This window comes from Callithrix jacchus, chromosome X, assembly GCF_049354715.1.
Source record: "Callithrix jacchus isolate 240 chromosome X, calJac240_pri, whole genome shotgun sequence".
NCBI lineage: Eukaryota > Metazoa > Chordata > Mammalia > Primates > Cebidae > Callithrix > Callithrix jacchus.
Genome location: NC_133524.1, coordinates 126041819 through 126058246, shown reverse-complemented (window position 1 = coordinate 126058246; position 16428 = coordinate 126041819). Strand labels below are relative to the sequence as shown.

At 42.1% G+C, this 16428-nt stretch overlaps 1 protein-coding gene across 1 annotated transcript; it reads right to left on the bottom strand.

Moving 5' to 3' along the window:
• Positions 1 to 1491: 1491 nt before the first annotated feature.
• Positions 1492 to 13411, bottom strand: RBMX2 (RNA binding motif protein X-linked 2). The gene is made up of 6 exons (XM_002763259.6): positions 13347 to 13411; positions 13020 to 13135; positions 11559 to 11610; positions 4430 to 4559; positions 3011 to 3188; positions 1492 to 2470 (listed from the first exon to the last, which is right to left on the bottom strand). The coding sequence occupies exons 1-6, from the start codon at positions 13409 to 13411 to the stop codon at positions 1983 to 1985; spliced, it is 1029 nt and encodes a 342-aa protein (XP_002763305.3). The 3' UTR covers positions 1492 to 1982.
• Positions 13412 to 16428: the final 3017 nt, after the last annotated feature.

Below are 16428 nucleotides of genomic sequence, written 5' to 3'. Positions count from 1 at the left end.
GGAGGTGGGGAGGGATAGCCTGGGGAGAAATGCCAAATGTGGGTGAAGGGGAGAAAGGAAGCAAAACACACTGCCATGTGTGTACCTATGCAACTGTCTTGCATGTTCTGCTCATGTACCCCAAAACCTAAAATGCAATAAAAAATTAAAAAATAAAAAAAAAGAGTAGCTGTGGTCTCAACTCACTTTGGTCTTGCGGAAACCATGTTACAACTGCACAAGACTTTTCCTACCCACCCTTCCTTCCTATTTCTTCTCCAGAGGTTAGACCTGTATCATAATCTGACAGCTTTCCCAGACTCCTCAACTCTCTCCCCACTACTTCCCCTACAAAATCTCCTGCACATCTAACCGAGGGTCCAAATTCACACACAGGAAGTCCAACTGAGTGCATTCACTGTTAAAGCTCTGGCCTTTCATTTTGCAGGGTCAGAAATTTGACCTTTAATAATTTACCAGGGAATATTTATTAAAGGTCCTGTGACCTAGTTCCTACCAAACTCATTAAGAGACTGATAGATAAAGGAAAGAGCTGACTCAAAATAAGAAAGAACTGCTAGGCAGACCAGAAAGACAGACAATGGAACTGACAAAGTGTTCCCATCCCAGCAACAGCAGCTACTTGAAAAGAGGACAAAGGCTAAAAGGTAGCATGGTATGGCTGGAACACTAAAAGGAAGCTAGCTAGCCAAAAGGTAGAAACAACCCAAATGTCCACCCACTGAGGAGTACATAAACAAAATGTGCTATATCAACACAATGTGATATGATACAGCCATAAAAAGGAATGAAGTATTGATACACGCTGCAATGTGGATGGACCTCAAAAACACTACACTAGGCTGGGTGTGGTGGCTCACACCTGTAATCCCAGAACTTTGGGAGGCCGAAGCGGATCACTTGAGGTCAGGAGTTCGAGACCAGTCTGGTCAACAGGGTGAAACCCCATCTCTACTAAACACAAAAATAAGCTAGGTGTGGTGGTACACACCTGTAATCCCAGCTACTCAGGAGGCTGAGGCAGGAGAATGGCTTGAACCTGGGAGGCAGAGGTTGCAGTGAACTGAGATTGTGCCACGCACTCCAGTTTCAGCAAACTCCATGTCAAATTAAAACAAACAAACACACAACAAAAAACACTACACTAAGTGAAAGAAGCCAGATACAAAAGACCACAATTGTATAATTCCATTTATATGAAATAGCCAGAATAGGCAAACCCATAAACAGGATGTCGATTGGTGGTTGCTAGGGACAAGGAGGGAGGAAGTGGGGAGGGAGTTCTTGCTTAATGGGTACAGAGTTTCATCTTGGGATAAAAAATGGTTTGTAAGTAGACAGAGGTGATGGTTACACAACACTGTGGATGTTCGGTACCAAATGCCACTGAATTGTTCCCTTTAAAATGGTTAACTTTATGTTTTGTGCATTTTACCTCAATACAAATAAATAACAAATACATCGCAAGGAAAAAATGTGGAAAGAGGCATATCAAACAAAAAGTTTTAATGAAAAAGAAAAGATATTAAAAATTTTTTAAACAGGAGGGTTGGGGATGGACCTGGCTGATCTTAGAAATCGTATCCCAGTCATTCACATCAAGCTGTCTATATCTAGTAACTGGAAAGGTCCCATGATGCTGGGCTCTAAACATCAAACACAAAGACTAGATTTCTAGAATTATCTGGTATCTTCCCTTTCCTGAAAATTCCATCTTCAACTGGGGTCTATGGGCTCAAGAGCCATATTTATGAACCAAAATTCAGGATACATACATTGGTAAAGGGCCAATAGATGCTGTTAAGAATATCCAGGATAACTAGCTATTTAAACTGCAGCCCTTTCAATGACTCTAATACTCAAGAGAGTCAAAGAATCCAGCCCCAGAAGTTTTAGATACAAAAATAGTAACAGCCCAACTGAATTTGACTGCATTTAAAAAACATAATTATTTCCAAATCTACTGAGCAGCCAAGTAGTCTTCAGTGACGCCTACGGTCACTGGGATTGGAAGACTCCCGCTCCCGGGAGCGCCGGGACCTTTTATACCTATGGGATTTATCTCGGCTCCTACTTCTACTTCTATGACTATGCCCTTCGGAACGCCGGTTGTGCTGGCTAGAATGTGTGTCTGAGCTCCGCCGTCTGTCCCTATCCCTGGTCTTTTCTTCTCTTGCCTCCCTCTTGCTTGAGGACTTGTGCTCGTGCTTGGGTTTCTCCTTCTTCAGTTCCCTCTCTAGTTCCTCTGCTCCACCAGAGTAGGCAGTCCTGGCCTTGGGGAGCTTCTGCCCCTCCCTGGGTTCTGACTTCTGAGCTCTTTCTGAGTTCTTGCTGCTGTGCCTCTTAGGGCCAGGGTCATCCTTTTTCTTTACTGTCTTACTTCTGGGTGACGAAGAGGACGGCTGCTCTGCCTGTATCTCCCGGTCAGTTTTCTCTTTTTCTTTCTTTCTTTTCTTCTTTTCCTTTTTGTCTGGAGGATAAAGGAAAGAAGCAGTCAATAAGAAAAGGGGAAAAAAATAAAGAACTCCCTTAAAAAAAAGCACCTTTCTTTTCTGAATACACTACATCAAACACAGGTGCTATAATTAAAAAACTTCACATGCTAGGAGATGGGGAATGTGCATAAGGAGAACAACCTTGGCAGCAGCATGAAGGGGCCACTGTCTAGGCCTCCAGGAAAGTGCCTCCAAGAAGCCAACTTGGATGTCTGTCACCCTTGATATGTCAATTTGCTGTACAAGGTAATTCCCATGCTGAGTTACCTCTTCGAAGACCTTATCTCCTAATACAGTTGCATTCTGAGGCTTAGGATTTCAGCATATTAACTTGGGGAGGAACACAACTCTGCCCATAGCACTAGCCTTCCACTGACGCTCCCCCTTTCCCAATAAAACTATGCTTCCCTGCACCTTCCCCTTTCACACTTGAGTTGGTTATCAACTATCAGTGAATGCAAGGAAAAGCAGACATTAAGGCTGCTAGAATCTTCCCTTAGGTCTTAATGCTTTACCCTTTTTGTGCTTTTTTGTTGGTTTTTCATCTTCAGAGCTCTTAGACAAACTTGGTGAGGGGGTGCGAGCCCCACAGCCCTTCTCCTGGAGCTCTCTGGTCACATCATCCATTTCTTCTGAGTCCTTAGGAGCCCGATAGTTAGACACATGATCCACTCGGATAGTTCTTCCTTTGATCTAAGCAAGACGGGAAATGCTTCAGTGAAGACGGCCCTCATAACACAGTGTCAGACTATCTGAACACAAGCTACAGAAAACCATGATTTGAACTATGTCCACTTCCTTCTTGCCAAATTTTGTCACTAAAGCAGACCTGTCCAACTGGTGTGTCATAGCATGTACACCTAAATATTAATACACTCAGCTCTCAGGGCAGCCAGGTGAGGCCTGGGCAATTGTACCAGCAGCCTCATCACTTTACCCCAGGGCATCATATAAATATCTTCCTGTTCTACATGGTCCACAAAATGAAAAAGACTAGGAAACACTACTACCTCAAAGCACAAGCATCAGGGAAGACTGTGAGATTTAGATGCACAATTAACTACCCTTGATCTGTAACATAAGTTTACAGTGAAACATGCCCTAGGAAGGTCTGGCAACTAGAAGGAATTCTTGATATCTAGCTTAATGCTACAACTGCTTTCCCGACACAGTCATTAGGAGGCAAAGCCAGACCAACAGTTTGGCGAGAGGAAGGAATAGAGAAAAGGAAACTTTCTTTTTTCTTAAGCCCTCACACCTTGCTCTAGCCACACCACACTGGAACAGTAGGCTCACACTGATTATTGCGCTATGAATCACAACTCTACAGGTGAACAACAATAAAAAATTAACCCCTCTGATCAGGTTCAGTGGCACTTTGGGAGGCCGAGGAGGGTGGATCACTTGAGGTCAGGAGTTCAAGACCAGCCTGCCCAAATTGGTGAAGCCCTGTCTCTACTAAAAACACAAAAAATTAGCTGGGCATGGTGGTGCGTGCCTGTAATCTCAGCTACTCCAGAGGCTGAGGCAGGAGAATTGCCTGAACCCAGGAGGCGGAGGTTGTGGTGAGCCGAGATCGCGCCATTGCACTCCAGCCTGGGTAACAAGAGAGAAACTTCGTCTCAAAAAAAAAAAAAAAAAAGAAAAAGAAAGGTAAAAAACAGAGGCCTGGAGGGGAGGCAGGCCTGGTACCTATGCTCCTGGGGAGACAATTTGTTAACAGATGGGAAAAAGAAGCAAGTCCTGCAGGGCCACAAGTCAACAGAATTATTTCCTGGAATCTCTTTTTGACCAGTGTCTCCACACCTCTGCAGCCCCTGCAACACACCAAGCTGACGAGTGCTGCCCCGGTGTCCATGGCAACCAGGTAGAAAACGAAACCCCTATACAAGGGGAAAAAATGTCCAACCAACCTGCTTAGTAAGTACACTCACCTTGATCCCATTAAAATTGTCAACGGCCAGAATTGTGCTCCTCTGGTCTTCATAGCAGAGAAAACAAAATCCTTTGGACTTCCCAGTCTTCTTGTCCCGCACGAGATTAATGTTAACAATCTCCCCATATCTATTTATTTTATAAAAGAGTAAGACACTATTGACTTAAAAGGCAAAAACATGCAGATAAGGTAATAAAACAAAATTCAAATAATACAGTATGTACAAGAGATACATCTAGAACGAGATGATACAGAAAGGTCATGACAAAGAAAAAGTCAGACAAGAACAGGAGTACCCAATTAAAAAACAGGCACTAATATCAAGAGCAAAGGCTAATTCAAGGCCACAATAAAAAATGAAACTAAGAAGATTATTTTACACTGAAAAAGGCCTAAATACAAAACAAAGGTATAAGTCAGGAAAACTTTAGGTCAATTAAGAAATCAAAATTTTTAATTAAAAAAGCTATCAGAAATGCAAAGAAAAACTAATAGCAAAAGTTATGGAAGAATTTAACAAATCACTTTGAAGTTTATCATGCACAAAGTGGACAGAAATAAGATCAGATTAATTAATATACATAATTACTATAACAATTATACAAACAAATATTAATGTAATTAGATACATAGATATCTTTGAATCCTACAAGATGACAGTTTCAAGAATTCATGAAGATTGTACTAAAATAGACTATGGATTAGGTCTCAATGTAAACCTCAATAATTATACTCCAAAAAACAGACAGACCTAAAGCTGGAAATGATATTTTAAATAAAAAACACCTTACCTAACTAGAACTTGAAAGCTACTCTCTTAATAACTGGATGAAAGAGAAGATGAAGCAAAATATTTTTTTTAAAATGGCAGACTATTTAGAAAATAGCAAAAATGAGAAGAATATATACCAAAACTTATGAAATGTACCTAACATCATAGGAAAATTTGTAACTTTAAAATAATTTTATTGTGAACAAAAAGGATGAATATAAAGGAAGAAAGCAACCCTAATGAAAGCAGATGGGAGCTAATAAAGATAAAGGCAGAAATTTGGCTAGGCATGGTGGCTCATGCCTGTAATCCCAGAACTTTGGGAGACCAAGATGGGAGGATTGTTTGAGGCCAGCAATTTGAGACCAGCCTGAGCAACAGAACAAGACCCTGTCTCTAAAAAAAAAAAAAAACCAAATAGATAAAAAGGCAGAATTAAATAGAAAAAAAAAAGGCCAGGCATGGTGGCTCACACCTATAATATGTAATACCAGCACTTTGGGAGGCAGGAGTATTGTTTGAGGCCAGTAGTTCAAGACAGACTGGGCAACAGAACAAGATCCTATTTCCAAAAAAAACAAGCAAACAAAAAAAGATCAGGCATAGTGGCTCACACATGTAATACCAGCACTTAGGGAGGCCAAGGCCAGAGGATCACTTGATGCCAGGAGTTTGAGACAAGCTGGACAATACAGCAAGACCCCTGTTTCTACAAAATAATAAGTTTTTTAATTAGCCAGGCATGGTAGTGTTCACTTGTAGTCCCAGCCACTCAGGAGGGTGAATGGGGAGAATCACTTGAGCCCAGGAGTTCAAGGCTGCAGTGAGCTAGGATCATGCCACTACACTGTGACCTGAGCGAGAGAGTGGGACTCTGTCTCAAAAAAGAAAAAACATTAGGAATAAAAGACTACCTTACTCCTTGCAGCAAGATAAATTCCAGATAAGTTAGAGGTTTATAAATTTAAAAATAAAGTCATAAAAATAAAACGGGAATTGACAGGTATGTTACATAATCACATACATACACTTCAGCCCAAAATCTAGCAATCTACTTAATGAGAAATACTAGAGCTGATTCAAGTAAGTTTAGAAACTATTTAATACTAAAATGAAGGTATAGGCCAATGCAATTAGGTAAAACAGATATAAGAAATGAAAAAAAGGAAGTAAAATTATCCTTTTGTAGATTACATATGATAGTATACATGGAAAACCCAGAGAATCCATGATAAACAATGATTAAAAACAGAGCGTAACAATTCAGTAAAGCAACAAGATATAAAGTTAAAAATCAATCACTCTGTTATACAGAAACAATAATCAGAAGAAATGATAAAAGGGAAATCGTATTTATCATAGCAAAAAAAGACAAAGTACTTAGAAATATACTTATCAACAAAAAATGTACAAAGCCCATATAAAGAAAACTATTTTAAAATTCCCAAAAGTCACAAACATAGATTTGAACAAATATGAAGGTATCCCTTGTTCTTGGACAGGATGACTCACTATCATAAGGTATCAAAATCTTCTCCCGAGTTAATGTAAATTTAATATAATTCCAATAACAATACCAGTTTGGTTTCTTTCCTGAAAGCTGAATAAGTTAATTCTAAAATTCTTATGGAAAAAAGAACATGTAAAAATAGCTGGGAAAACTCTTAATGAGAACAATGAGGGGGAGTAACTCTTATCAGATATCAGACAGACTGAAATTACTAGTGTGGTATTGGAAAATTAATAGACCAATAGAATAAAAGCTAAGAAAGAGACTCAAGTATACATGAAAACAAATAGTATATGATAAGGGTGACATACCAATTTGCTGGGGAAAATATGGACTCAAAAAACTTTTTTTTGCAGAGATAGTTCTCACTATGTTGCCCAGGCTGGTCTTGAACTCCTGGCCTCAAGTGATCCTCCCCCCTAGCCCTCCCAAAGTGTGTGGATTACAGCCACTCTTGAGCTTGGACTTTAAAAAACGGTGTTAGGACAACTAGATAGCCACTTGAAAAAAAAGAAAACTGGCTCTAAACCTCACGCTGTACAACAGAATGAACTCTAAACAGATCAAAAACTTCAATCTATAAAATGGAAACTATGGCCATGATGGTGGCTCACAACCATAATCCCAGCACTTTGGGAGACTGAGGCAAGTAGATCACTGAGGTCAGGAATTCGAGACCAGTCTGACTAACACGGTGAAACCCCATCTCTACTAAAAATACAAAATTAGCTGGGCCTGGTGGCACATGCTTGTAATTCCAGTTAATTGGGAGGCTAAGGCAGGAGAATCGTTTGAACCTGGGAGGCAGAGGTTGCAGTGAGCTGAGATTGCACTACTGCATTCCAACCTGGGTGACAGCCAGACTCCGCCTCAAAAAAAAAAAAAAAAAAAGCAAAAAACAAAAAAATTGAAACCATACAAGTACCGAAAGAGAACACAGGTGGGTGGGTGGGGAGATTACTTTCCAATTATGACTCAAAATCCAGAAGCAATAAAAAAAGATTGATAAATTTAACCACATAAAAATAAAATACTGAAGGGGCGACTATAAAGAGAGAGCGTGGGAGACTTTTTCGGGGTGATAGAACTGTTCTTCATTCTAATTATGGGGGTGATTACACAAATCCATAAATCTATTAAAACTCACAGGGGTGCACCCTCGCCCCTCAAAAAAGTCAATTTTACCATATGCTAATTTAAACATATCAATGAATGAATACATAAAAATAAAATGATTTTGCTTAGCAAAAAATCCCAATAAACAAAGTCAAAAAAAAATAAACTGGGAGAAAATATTTATAATTTATATCACAGATAAAAGACCAGAAAACAATTTTTTCTTTTGCTATAATGGACATTAGCAGGACAACCAGTGAAGCTGAATAAAGTCTATAAACTAAATAATAATACTGCATCAGTATTGATTTTCTGAACTTGATCACTGTGCTAAGGTTAAACAAGACAATGTCCTCATTTTGGAAGAAACACACATTGAAGAATTTAGGAATAAGCATCAAATCTGCAGCTGACTCCCAAACGAGTCAGGAAAAAATTGTAGTATGTATGCATGGAGAGAAATAATGACAAAACAAATGCAAATGTTGCCCAGGTGTGGTGGTTCATGCCTGTAATGCCAGTACTGTAGAGGCCATGGCAGGAGGACAGCTTGAGCCCAAGAGCTCAAGGCTACAGTGAGCTATGATAACACCACTGCACTCCAGCCTGGGTGACCGAGCAAGGCCCTGTCTCACAATAATCAATCAATTAAATTAAAATGCTAACAGCTGGGGAATCTGGGTGAAGGAGATACAGGTATTCTTTATACCATTTTATGATGTTCCTGTATCAAGCCCGAAATTATTTCAAAACAAGAATTTTTTTAAAAAAGAATATGGGCATGGCTTGAAGGAACTCATGTTGACCCTCAAATAGGGAAAATTTGAGCATCAAGAAAAAAATGATAGTATGATAACATATTTAATCAAGAAAAAGCAAGCTCATAGTACTGGCTGAACGTCCCTAATCTGAAAATCCAAAATTCAAAATGCCTCAAAGTCTGAAACATTTTGAACATCAACATGATGTCAGAAGTGGAAAATTCCATATCTGACACCTTTACTTTGTGATGGTTCAATGCACACCAACTTTGTTTCATATACAAAATTATTTAAAAATATTGTATAAAATTACTGTTTCTGTGTAGTCATAAGGTGTATATGAAACATAAATGAAGTTTATGTTTAGATCTCGGTCCCAGCCCCAAGACAGCTCATTACATTTATGCAAATATTCCAAAAAAAAAACACCTCTGAAATTGGAAGACAGAGTCTTGCTCTGTCACCCAGGCTGGAGTGCAGTGGTGCTATCTCGGCTCACTACAACCTCTGCCTTCCCAATTCAAGTGATTCTCCTGCCTCAGTCTCCCAAGTAGCTGGGATTACAGGTGTCCACCACCACACCTAGCTAATTTTTTGTATTTTACTAGAGACAAGGTTTCACCATGTGGCCCAGGCTGGTCTCAAACTCCTGAGCTCAGGCAATCTACCCGCCTCGGCCACCCAATGTGCTAGGATTATAGGCATGAGCCACCACGCCCGGCTCCAAGCATTTTGGATAAGGGATATTCAACCTGCAATACAATACACAACAAAGTGCTATAGCAAATGTTTAATATCCTTCTTACATGAAGGGCTCATGTAAAATCAACAGGAAAATACAAGTAGAAAAAATTTGGCAAAGGATATGAATAGACAATTTACAAAAAAAAAAGACTAATGGGCTGCTAATCTATAAACAGATGTTCAACCTCACTGATGATGAAATAAAGGCAAAGTAAAGTAATAATGAGAAGCCCTTTGGCTAATATTTCTTAAAATAGCCATTGTTAATCAGGGTTCAGGAAAATGGGCATTCTCATGACTGGAAATTGATACAACCTTTTGGAGAGCAATTTGGCAATATTTATAAAACATCTTTAACATGCTAACATATTGATCTGTATTCCTCTTTCACTAAAGAAACCATGAGGGATACATAAAAAAATTTATATACTATAATGTACATTGCAATATAATTCACATAATAGCAAACCATTGGAAATTATGTCCGACATTTTTTTCCAACATTTTTTAAATGATAAATAGATATGCCAAAACATTGCGTTTTCCTTAAGAGTATGTTTTATTTTCTTCTTTATACTTTTTTATTTTGTCAAATGTTCTATAATGAGTACGTATTACCTTCAGAATCAAACAAAGTCATTTTTCTTCTTTTTTTTTTTTGTGAAATGGAGTAGTATTACTCTGTCGCCCAGGCTAGAGTGCAGTGACACAATCTTGGCTCACTGCAACCTCCATCTCCTGGATTCAAGCAATTCTCCTGCCTCAGCCTCCCAAGCAGCTGGGATTACAGGTGCGCACCACCACACCCAGCTAATTTTTGTATTTTTAGTAGAGACGGGGTTTCCCCATGTTGGCTATGCTGGTCTCAAACTCCTGACCTCGTGATCTGCCCACCTCAGCCTTCCAAAGTGTTGGGATTACAGGTGTGAGCCACTGTGCCCGGCCAACAAAGTAGTTTTTCAAAAGGCACTGTTATTAGCGGCAAAGGCAATCTTCATGGAGAGTAGTGTGTGTAACCAGAATAGAGAATCAGAATAAACAAACACACACACACATGCTAACTGATCATCACTCAGTGTATGTAGAACTAAACAGCTCCAAGATGGAAGACTGAATTGGGTAGAAGTAGAAATTATAGGCTGCACCTGCTGTTAACTTCCCACCATCCAGAAGTTGGAGGAAGCAATCTTTGTCCCTGCCAGGGCCCTCCAACCATGTGGGTTGCCCAGGTTCTCTATCACAGCCTTCTTCTCACGGGTACTGCCTAATTCCTTTCCTATGACTTGCTGCCCCCTAAGTGGCCCAACCACTTGGCCAGGACCCTCTGTCCATGGATGACCCTACCATCCTGCCATGGCAATCCCTCTGCCAGGGTATGCTACCTGTGTTTGCCTGGCCAGCCCCTTTTGCCATGGTCCTCTACCTGTACATGCCGTCCAACTTCTCTGTACTATGTTCCCAAGGCCCAAAAAACCCAAACATAGTGCTCCTCTGCACCTGTGAGCCACCAAGGTCCTCTGGTCCTGTGGACTAACTGTGCTGTTTAGCTCTGGGGTTGCATGCCAGCTGCCCAGCCCGTCTCCTACCAGCTGCTACTACCAGTATGAGCCGCCAACACCCTCTCCCACCAAGTGCTACTGCTCAGCAGAATGAAGAATATACAGGTCTCCTATTCATTCTTGCTCCTCATCAGCCTGTGATTCTCAGCCTCCAGGTAGAGACTGGCTTCGCTCACTAACCTTACACTCATTGAGAAACAAAGAAAGCAAACTACAACCTATACCTTCTATTTTTTACCCCACTTCTGTGTTTTGCCCCAATCCTATGATGCCACACAGGTTAGGGCCAGAAGGGCCCTGTGACCATCAGTTACCCCTAGTTTGCAAGAGCCAAGGAGGTGGACCAACACGGTACCTTCCTGAGGGTTCCAATCTGTTCTAGTCTAGGCCCAGGCTGAACAAGCCTCAGTCAAAGACAACAGAAATAGACCTGAATTCCCAAGATGGCCGCCTAAATTAACCAACTTTTTGGATTTCCCACAGGAGAACATTCTAGAACCATGTCCTGGGACTGATCCAGACTAAAGCAGAATCTCCAACCCTCCCCATGCAGGGATGCCATTCAGCCTAGAGTGAAAATAAGTGGTTTTTGTGATGCCACAAAATGCATTATAGAAACAAAGTACTCTGTCGACTCAGGAGGCAGGAAATGAACAGGGACTTACTGTGAGAACACACAGATGATGTCTCCTTCAGTCAGTTCATAAGGAAGCCCTCCTAGAAGAGAAAACCACATTTCAGTTCACCCAACATTTACCAAGAGTTTACTACGTACCATGCACTAGGCCAGGCACTAGGGGTGCAAACAGTAAGCAATAGGCCCTGTCCTTAAAGAAATCAAGTCTGGGCCGGCCACGGTGGCTCATGCCTGTAATCCCAGCACTTTGGGAGGCTGAGGTGGGCAGAGCACCTGAGGTCAGGAGTTCAAGACCAGCCTGGCCAACATGGCAAAACCCCGTCTCTACTAAAAATACAAAAAAAATTATCCAGGCAAGGTGGCAGGCACCTATAATCCCAGCTACTCAGAAGGCTGAAGCAGGAGACTCACTTGAACCCAGGAGAAAGAGGCTGTAGTGAGCCAAGATAGCATCATTGCACTCCAGCCTGGGCAACAAGAGTGAAACTCCAACTTAAAAAAAAAAATCAAGTCTGATGCAATGACAGAAGTACATGTAAGGTGCCAGTAGTACAGGAAAAGGAGTGATTAACTTTGAGTGGAAGTCAGAGTCACCACTAACTAAACTAATCTGATCACTCAGTCCTCCTGGCACCCCAAATACTATGGACAAAGCAGATAGTTTCCATCACAAACCTCTGCTTCCACAAACATGCTGAATTCATCTGCTCATTATCCACAAATTTACAGCTATGATACAAAATCAGTCTACATATGTCATGGTTAATCCCACCTAAATATAGACAAACGTTATAAAGACACTGTTAAGCATTTCCTAGGAAATAATTTCCCCTCCAAATGTTTCTTTCCTCATCTGTAAGATGAGGATATTAGCACATAACTCACAGGATTGTTATAAGAATTAAATAAAACGACGCATATAAAGTGCTTAGCACAATGTTTGGTACAATAACCTCTTTGAAACGTCAAACTGTACAATTACTGGTTGTGACACAAAGTGAATACAGGAGTGGTAATGTGGCCATGGACAGAAGACAGCAGCTAATTAGAGGAGAAAAGTGAATTCAGGAAGGGAAGGGGAATGAGAGAGGGTGGTGGTAGCAATGTGGGTGTGTAGCTAAGACCATGATTTCTAGAATACTATAGTTCTGCTTGTTGTGCTTACTAGCTATGTGACCTTAATGAATTCCCTTAACTTCTCTGCACCCCAATTTCCTCAGCTGTATAATGGGTCAGGGGTGAGAGAAATAACAACAGTCCCTGAGCCTTAGCACAGCAAATGGCAAACAGTAACTCTCATGATTTGGCAGGGAAAGAAAACTAAAAATAGGGGAGAAAAGAGATGGAACATGGATTCCCGGGCAGACAGCAGATGGATATAAAGGTGGGCGATGAATGTAGGCAGGAGTGAAGGGTCGGAACGCTGAAATCGTCGGAAACCGAGTAGGAGAATCTTGGGAGCACTGCGGGAGAAAGATGTGCACCTCACCCAGGAAGATCCAGGCGCTGTCCTTGTACTCGGAGTGCCAGGACACCTTATCGGCCACCCCAAGCTGGACCTCTCGTTCATTCAGCTCGTTGATCAGCTTCACCTTAGTTAAAGGGCTGCAAGGTGGGGGGATGTGGAGGGAGGAGGAAAGCAGACAAGTAAGTGCGACTGGGCAGGAGCTGAGAGAGAGCAAAACTAGGGGACGAACTGTTCTAGTCACAGAGCCTCTCCCGCCTCTGTACACCGCAGACTCTCTACCACCCCAGCCCCAGCGGACCACCCCCGGCGACTCGCTGCTCCTTCCTCAAAAGGAAGCTAACGCCTTACTTCATCTCCGCTAGCTCGCGCTCAGCATTCAGGTATCGGCGCCCGGATGAGGCAGCGCGGCGCATGCGCGACCCCGGCTCCGGTTGCCGGTTGAGTCGTTGACCTCGCGCCGGAAGAGCTAGGGCGTACCGAGGTCGTGGCGCCTGCGCACTAGCAGCCTTCCGTGCCCTGTGCGATTACTTCTGGAAGAGATGATTTTCTCTAGTTTTTCGATTTTTCTTTTCTGTGAAATGGAGTAAAGGAACGAGCCTGGGTTGTTGCAGGACCCCCAGCACTTGAACGGTGTCTAAAGCTGGTTAGATTAGCTATAAATATTTTCTGAGTGAACGGAACAAGCAGTCTGATGTGGCAACTTCAGTCTCAGCCCCCGCTCTCAGTCCAGAGTCCCACTTGGACCTTCGCTCCTGGTCAGTTGCTCACACACAGCCCCATCAAAGCGTCCCTGTCATGGCAGAAAAGTGAAGAAGATAAGCGAAAGGGTAAATCTTCTGTTGTTCTTATCCCAAAACACAGGCAACATACCAGTGTGCCTCTAGAGGCTGAAGTGAATGCCTACAGATTTGCACGAGAGCCACTGCACTCACTCTTTTCCATCGACTCTCCTAGTTGAGGAGGAGGCAGAAATTAATATTGTTAAATTAATAGCTAACAATTGAACAGATGACATACTATACGATGCAAGAGTATGTGCTAGGCAGTTTACATGTATTGTCTCTCCACCCTCACAACAACCCAATGAAGCAGATAAAATTACAATCCCCTGGTCAGGCACAGTAGCTCATGCCTGTAATCCCAGCACTTTGGGAGGCCAAAGCAGGAGTATTGCTTGAACTCAGGAGTTCAAAACCAGCCTGGGCCACATAGCAAGACCCTGTCTCGAAAATAAAGGGGAAAAAGGGGGGCCAGTCATGGTGGCTCATGCCTGTCAACTCAGCACTTTGGGAGGCTGGGGTGGGCGGATTACCTGAGGTCAGGAGTTCAAGACCAGCCCAGCCAACATGGTGAAACTCTGTCTCTATTAAAAATAGAAAAATTAGCCAAACATGGTGGCACATGCTTGTAATCCCAGATACTCAGGAGGCTGAGTCAGGAGAATGACTTAACCCTGAGAGGCAGTAGCCAAGATCACACCACTGCACTCCAGCCTGATGATAGAGCGAGACTCCATTCAAAAAGAAAAGAAAGAAAAAGAAATTTCTACCCTTATTTTGTAGAGGAAGAAATGAGGCTCAAAGGAATTAATTAACTTGAAAGGTACTCTACCTCCACCCATCAGGTCAGGTTAATTTAATCAGTCCTTACTGAACATCTAGATTTGTCCTGCACAGCTAAGGTCTGTAGACAGGAGTATCAGGGTGGGCCCTCTACCCTCAAGGAGCTAGTATTATAATTAAGGGCACAAGATATATTTGCTTGATAGATTTCAACCACAAATATCTAGAAACCAGTAGAAGAGATGGTTGACATATGTGATTTAACCCATATTGACAATTTGAATCCATCTTGCACGTGTCCACATCAATACCTGCTCTTGGACAATGATGTTCTAAAAGTGAAGGTCCAGAGCTGTGTGGCCTAGCTCAGAGCACCAGCTATTAGGTCCTTCATAAAATGCATTCTGGTGATGATGACAACTATACCCTCAAGTGGCTCACCATGTAACCAGTGTCCTGCCAAGAAGGAGAACAGAGGCTGCCCACCAATGACAGTTTCTCCTCATTCATGCTATGTCTGTTCCCCTTTCCCCATTCCAACCCAGCTATTCATTAACTTTGTAAAATTATCCTGGCAATGAAAGCTAAACAGTGACAGATTGCATATAGGGTTTATCTGCTCCTTGGAATCTCAGGTTGCTTAGTTGTGGGTTGAAGTAGCCACTGCAGAGTGGTAAACTAGCATGCAGCATTATCTTGCTGACTTCTTCAAATGGATGTGAAATGAAAGAGTTGAGACTACACCTGGGGATCAGTCATCAGTGTTCAGAGAGAAGCTGGAGCAAAAGAGTAGAATAAGGCCAATTTAGATGGAGAACATGAGAAGGCTATTATTACTATGGAGCTGTTAAGTTCAGCAAGGGTATTCTGAAGGCAAGAGAGCTGAATATTGCCCCAGTTTGCCTGGAACTGAGAGGTTCCTGAGACTTCTGACTTTCAGAGCTAAAACTGGCAACCCCAGAGCAAACAAGGATGGTTGATCACCCTAGGAGATCCTGAAGTAAATAACGAAGCAAGGAAGTCAGATTCTCCATAGATGTACTTGCAATTGGCAGGAATTGGTAGGTAAGATGATGCCTAGAGATTCCCATAAGTCTGAATTGAAAAGAGATGGGGATGCAGAGGACCCTCTGAACTTAACATCTGAAAGTGGGACCAAGGTTTGGCATCGAAGGTGGCTATAAGTGATCTCCACTGATAACATCCATTTGGCAAATATTCTATGCAGTATTTAGTTCTACCTTCTGAGGGTAATGCTAAGGTAGGCCCCACATTCAAGGAAAGGCTGAACTATTTATCTAGCCAGAGTCATCTCCCCACTTCCAACCACCACACCATACCCCCAAAGAGTTTTTCCTCCAGACTTCCCTGTTTTGGGCAATACTATCACTAATTTCCTGGTTGCCCAGGCTCAAAAACATGGGTGTCATATTTCAGTCTTCCCTATTTTTCACCTCAACATATCCATCCACTCAACAAATCCTAACAATTGTACTACTGCAGTATCTATAAAATGTGTCTCTTCCAGTCACAGTCCTATCTGAGTCATTAGCACATGCCTCCTAGCTCTTTCAGTACTCTTCTAGCTGCCCCAGCCCCTATTCTCCATTCTTTTCTGTCGTTGCTCCCCAACTAAAAGGCTTAACTTAAGCTGGGCTCCACTTATATCCATTCCCTCAAAGGCCCCTTTCATCATCCCACCTAGGCACCTCTGCTAAAAAAGCCGCATTCCCCTGGGCCAGCCTCCTCTCTCTTACTGAAATCTGCCCAAACTCCAAACCCCCAACAAGTCATCCATGATGCAGGAAATCTTTCCTGACCTTATGAGCCCACAGTGATGGCTCTCATTTCTGAACTCTGAAACACCG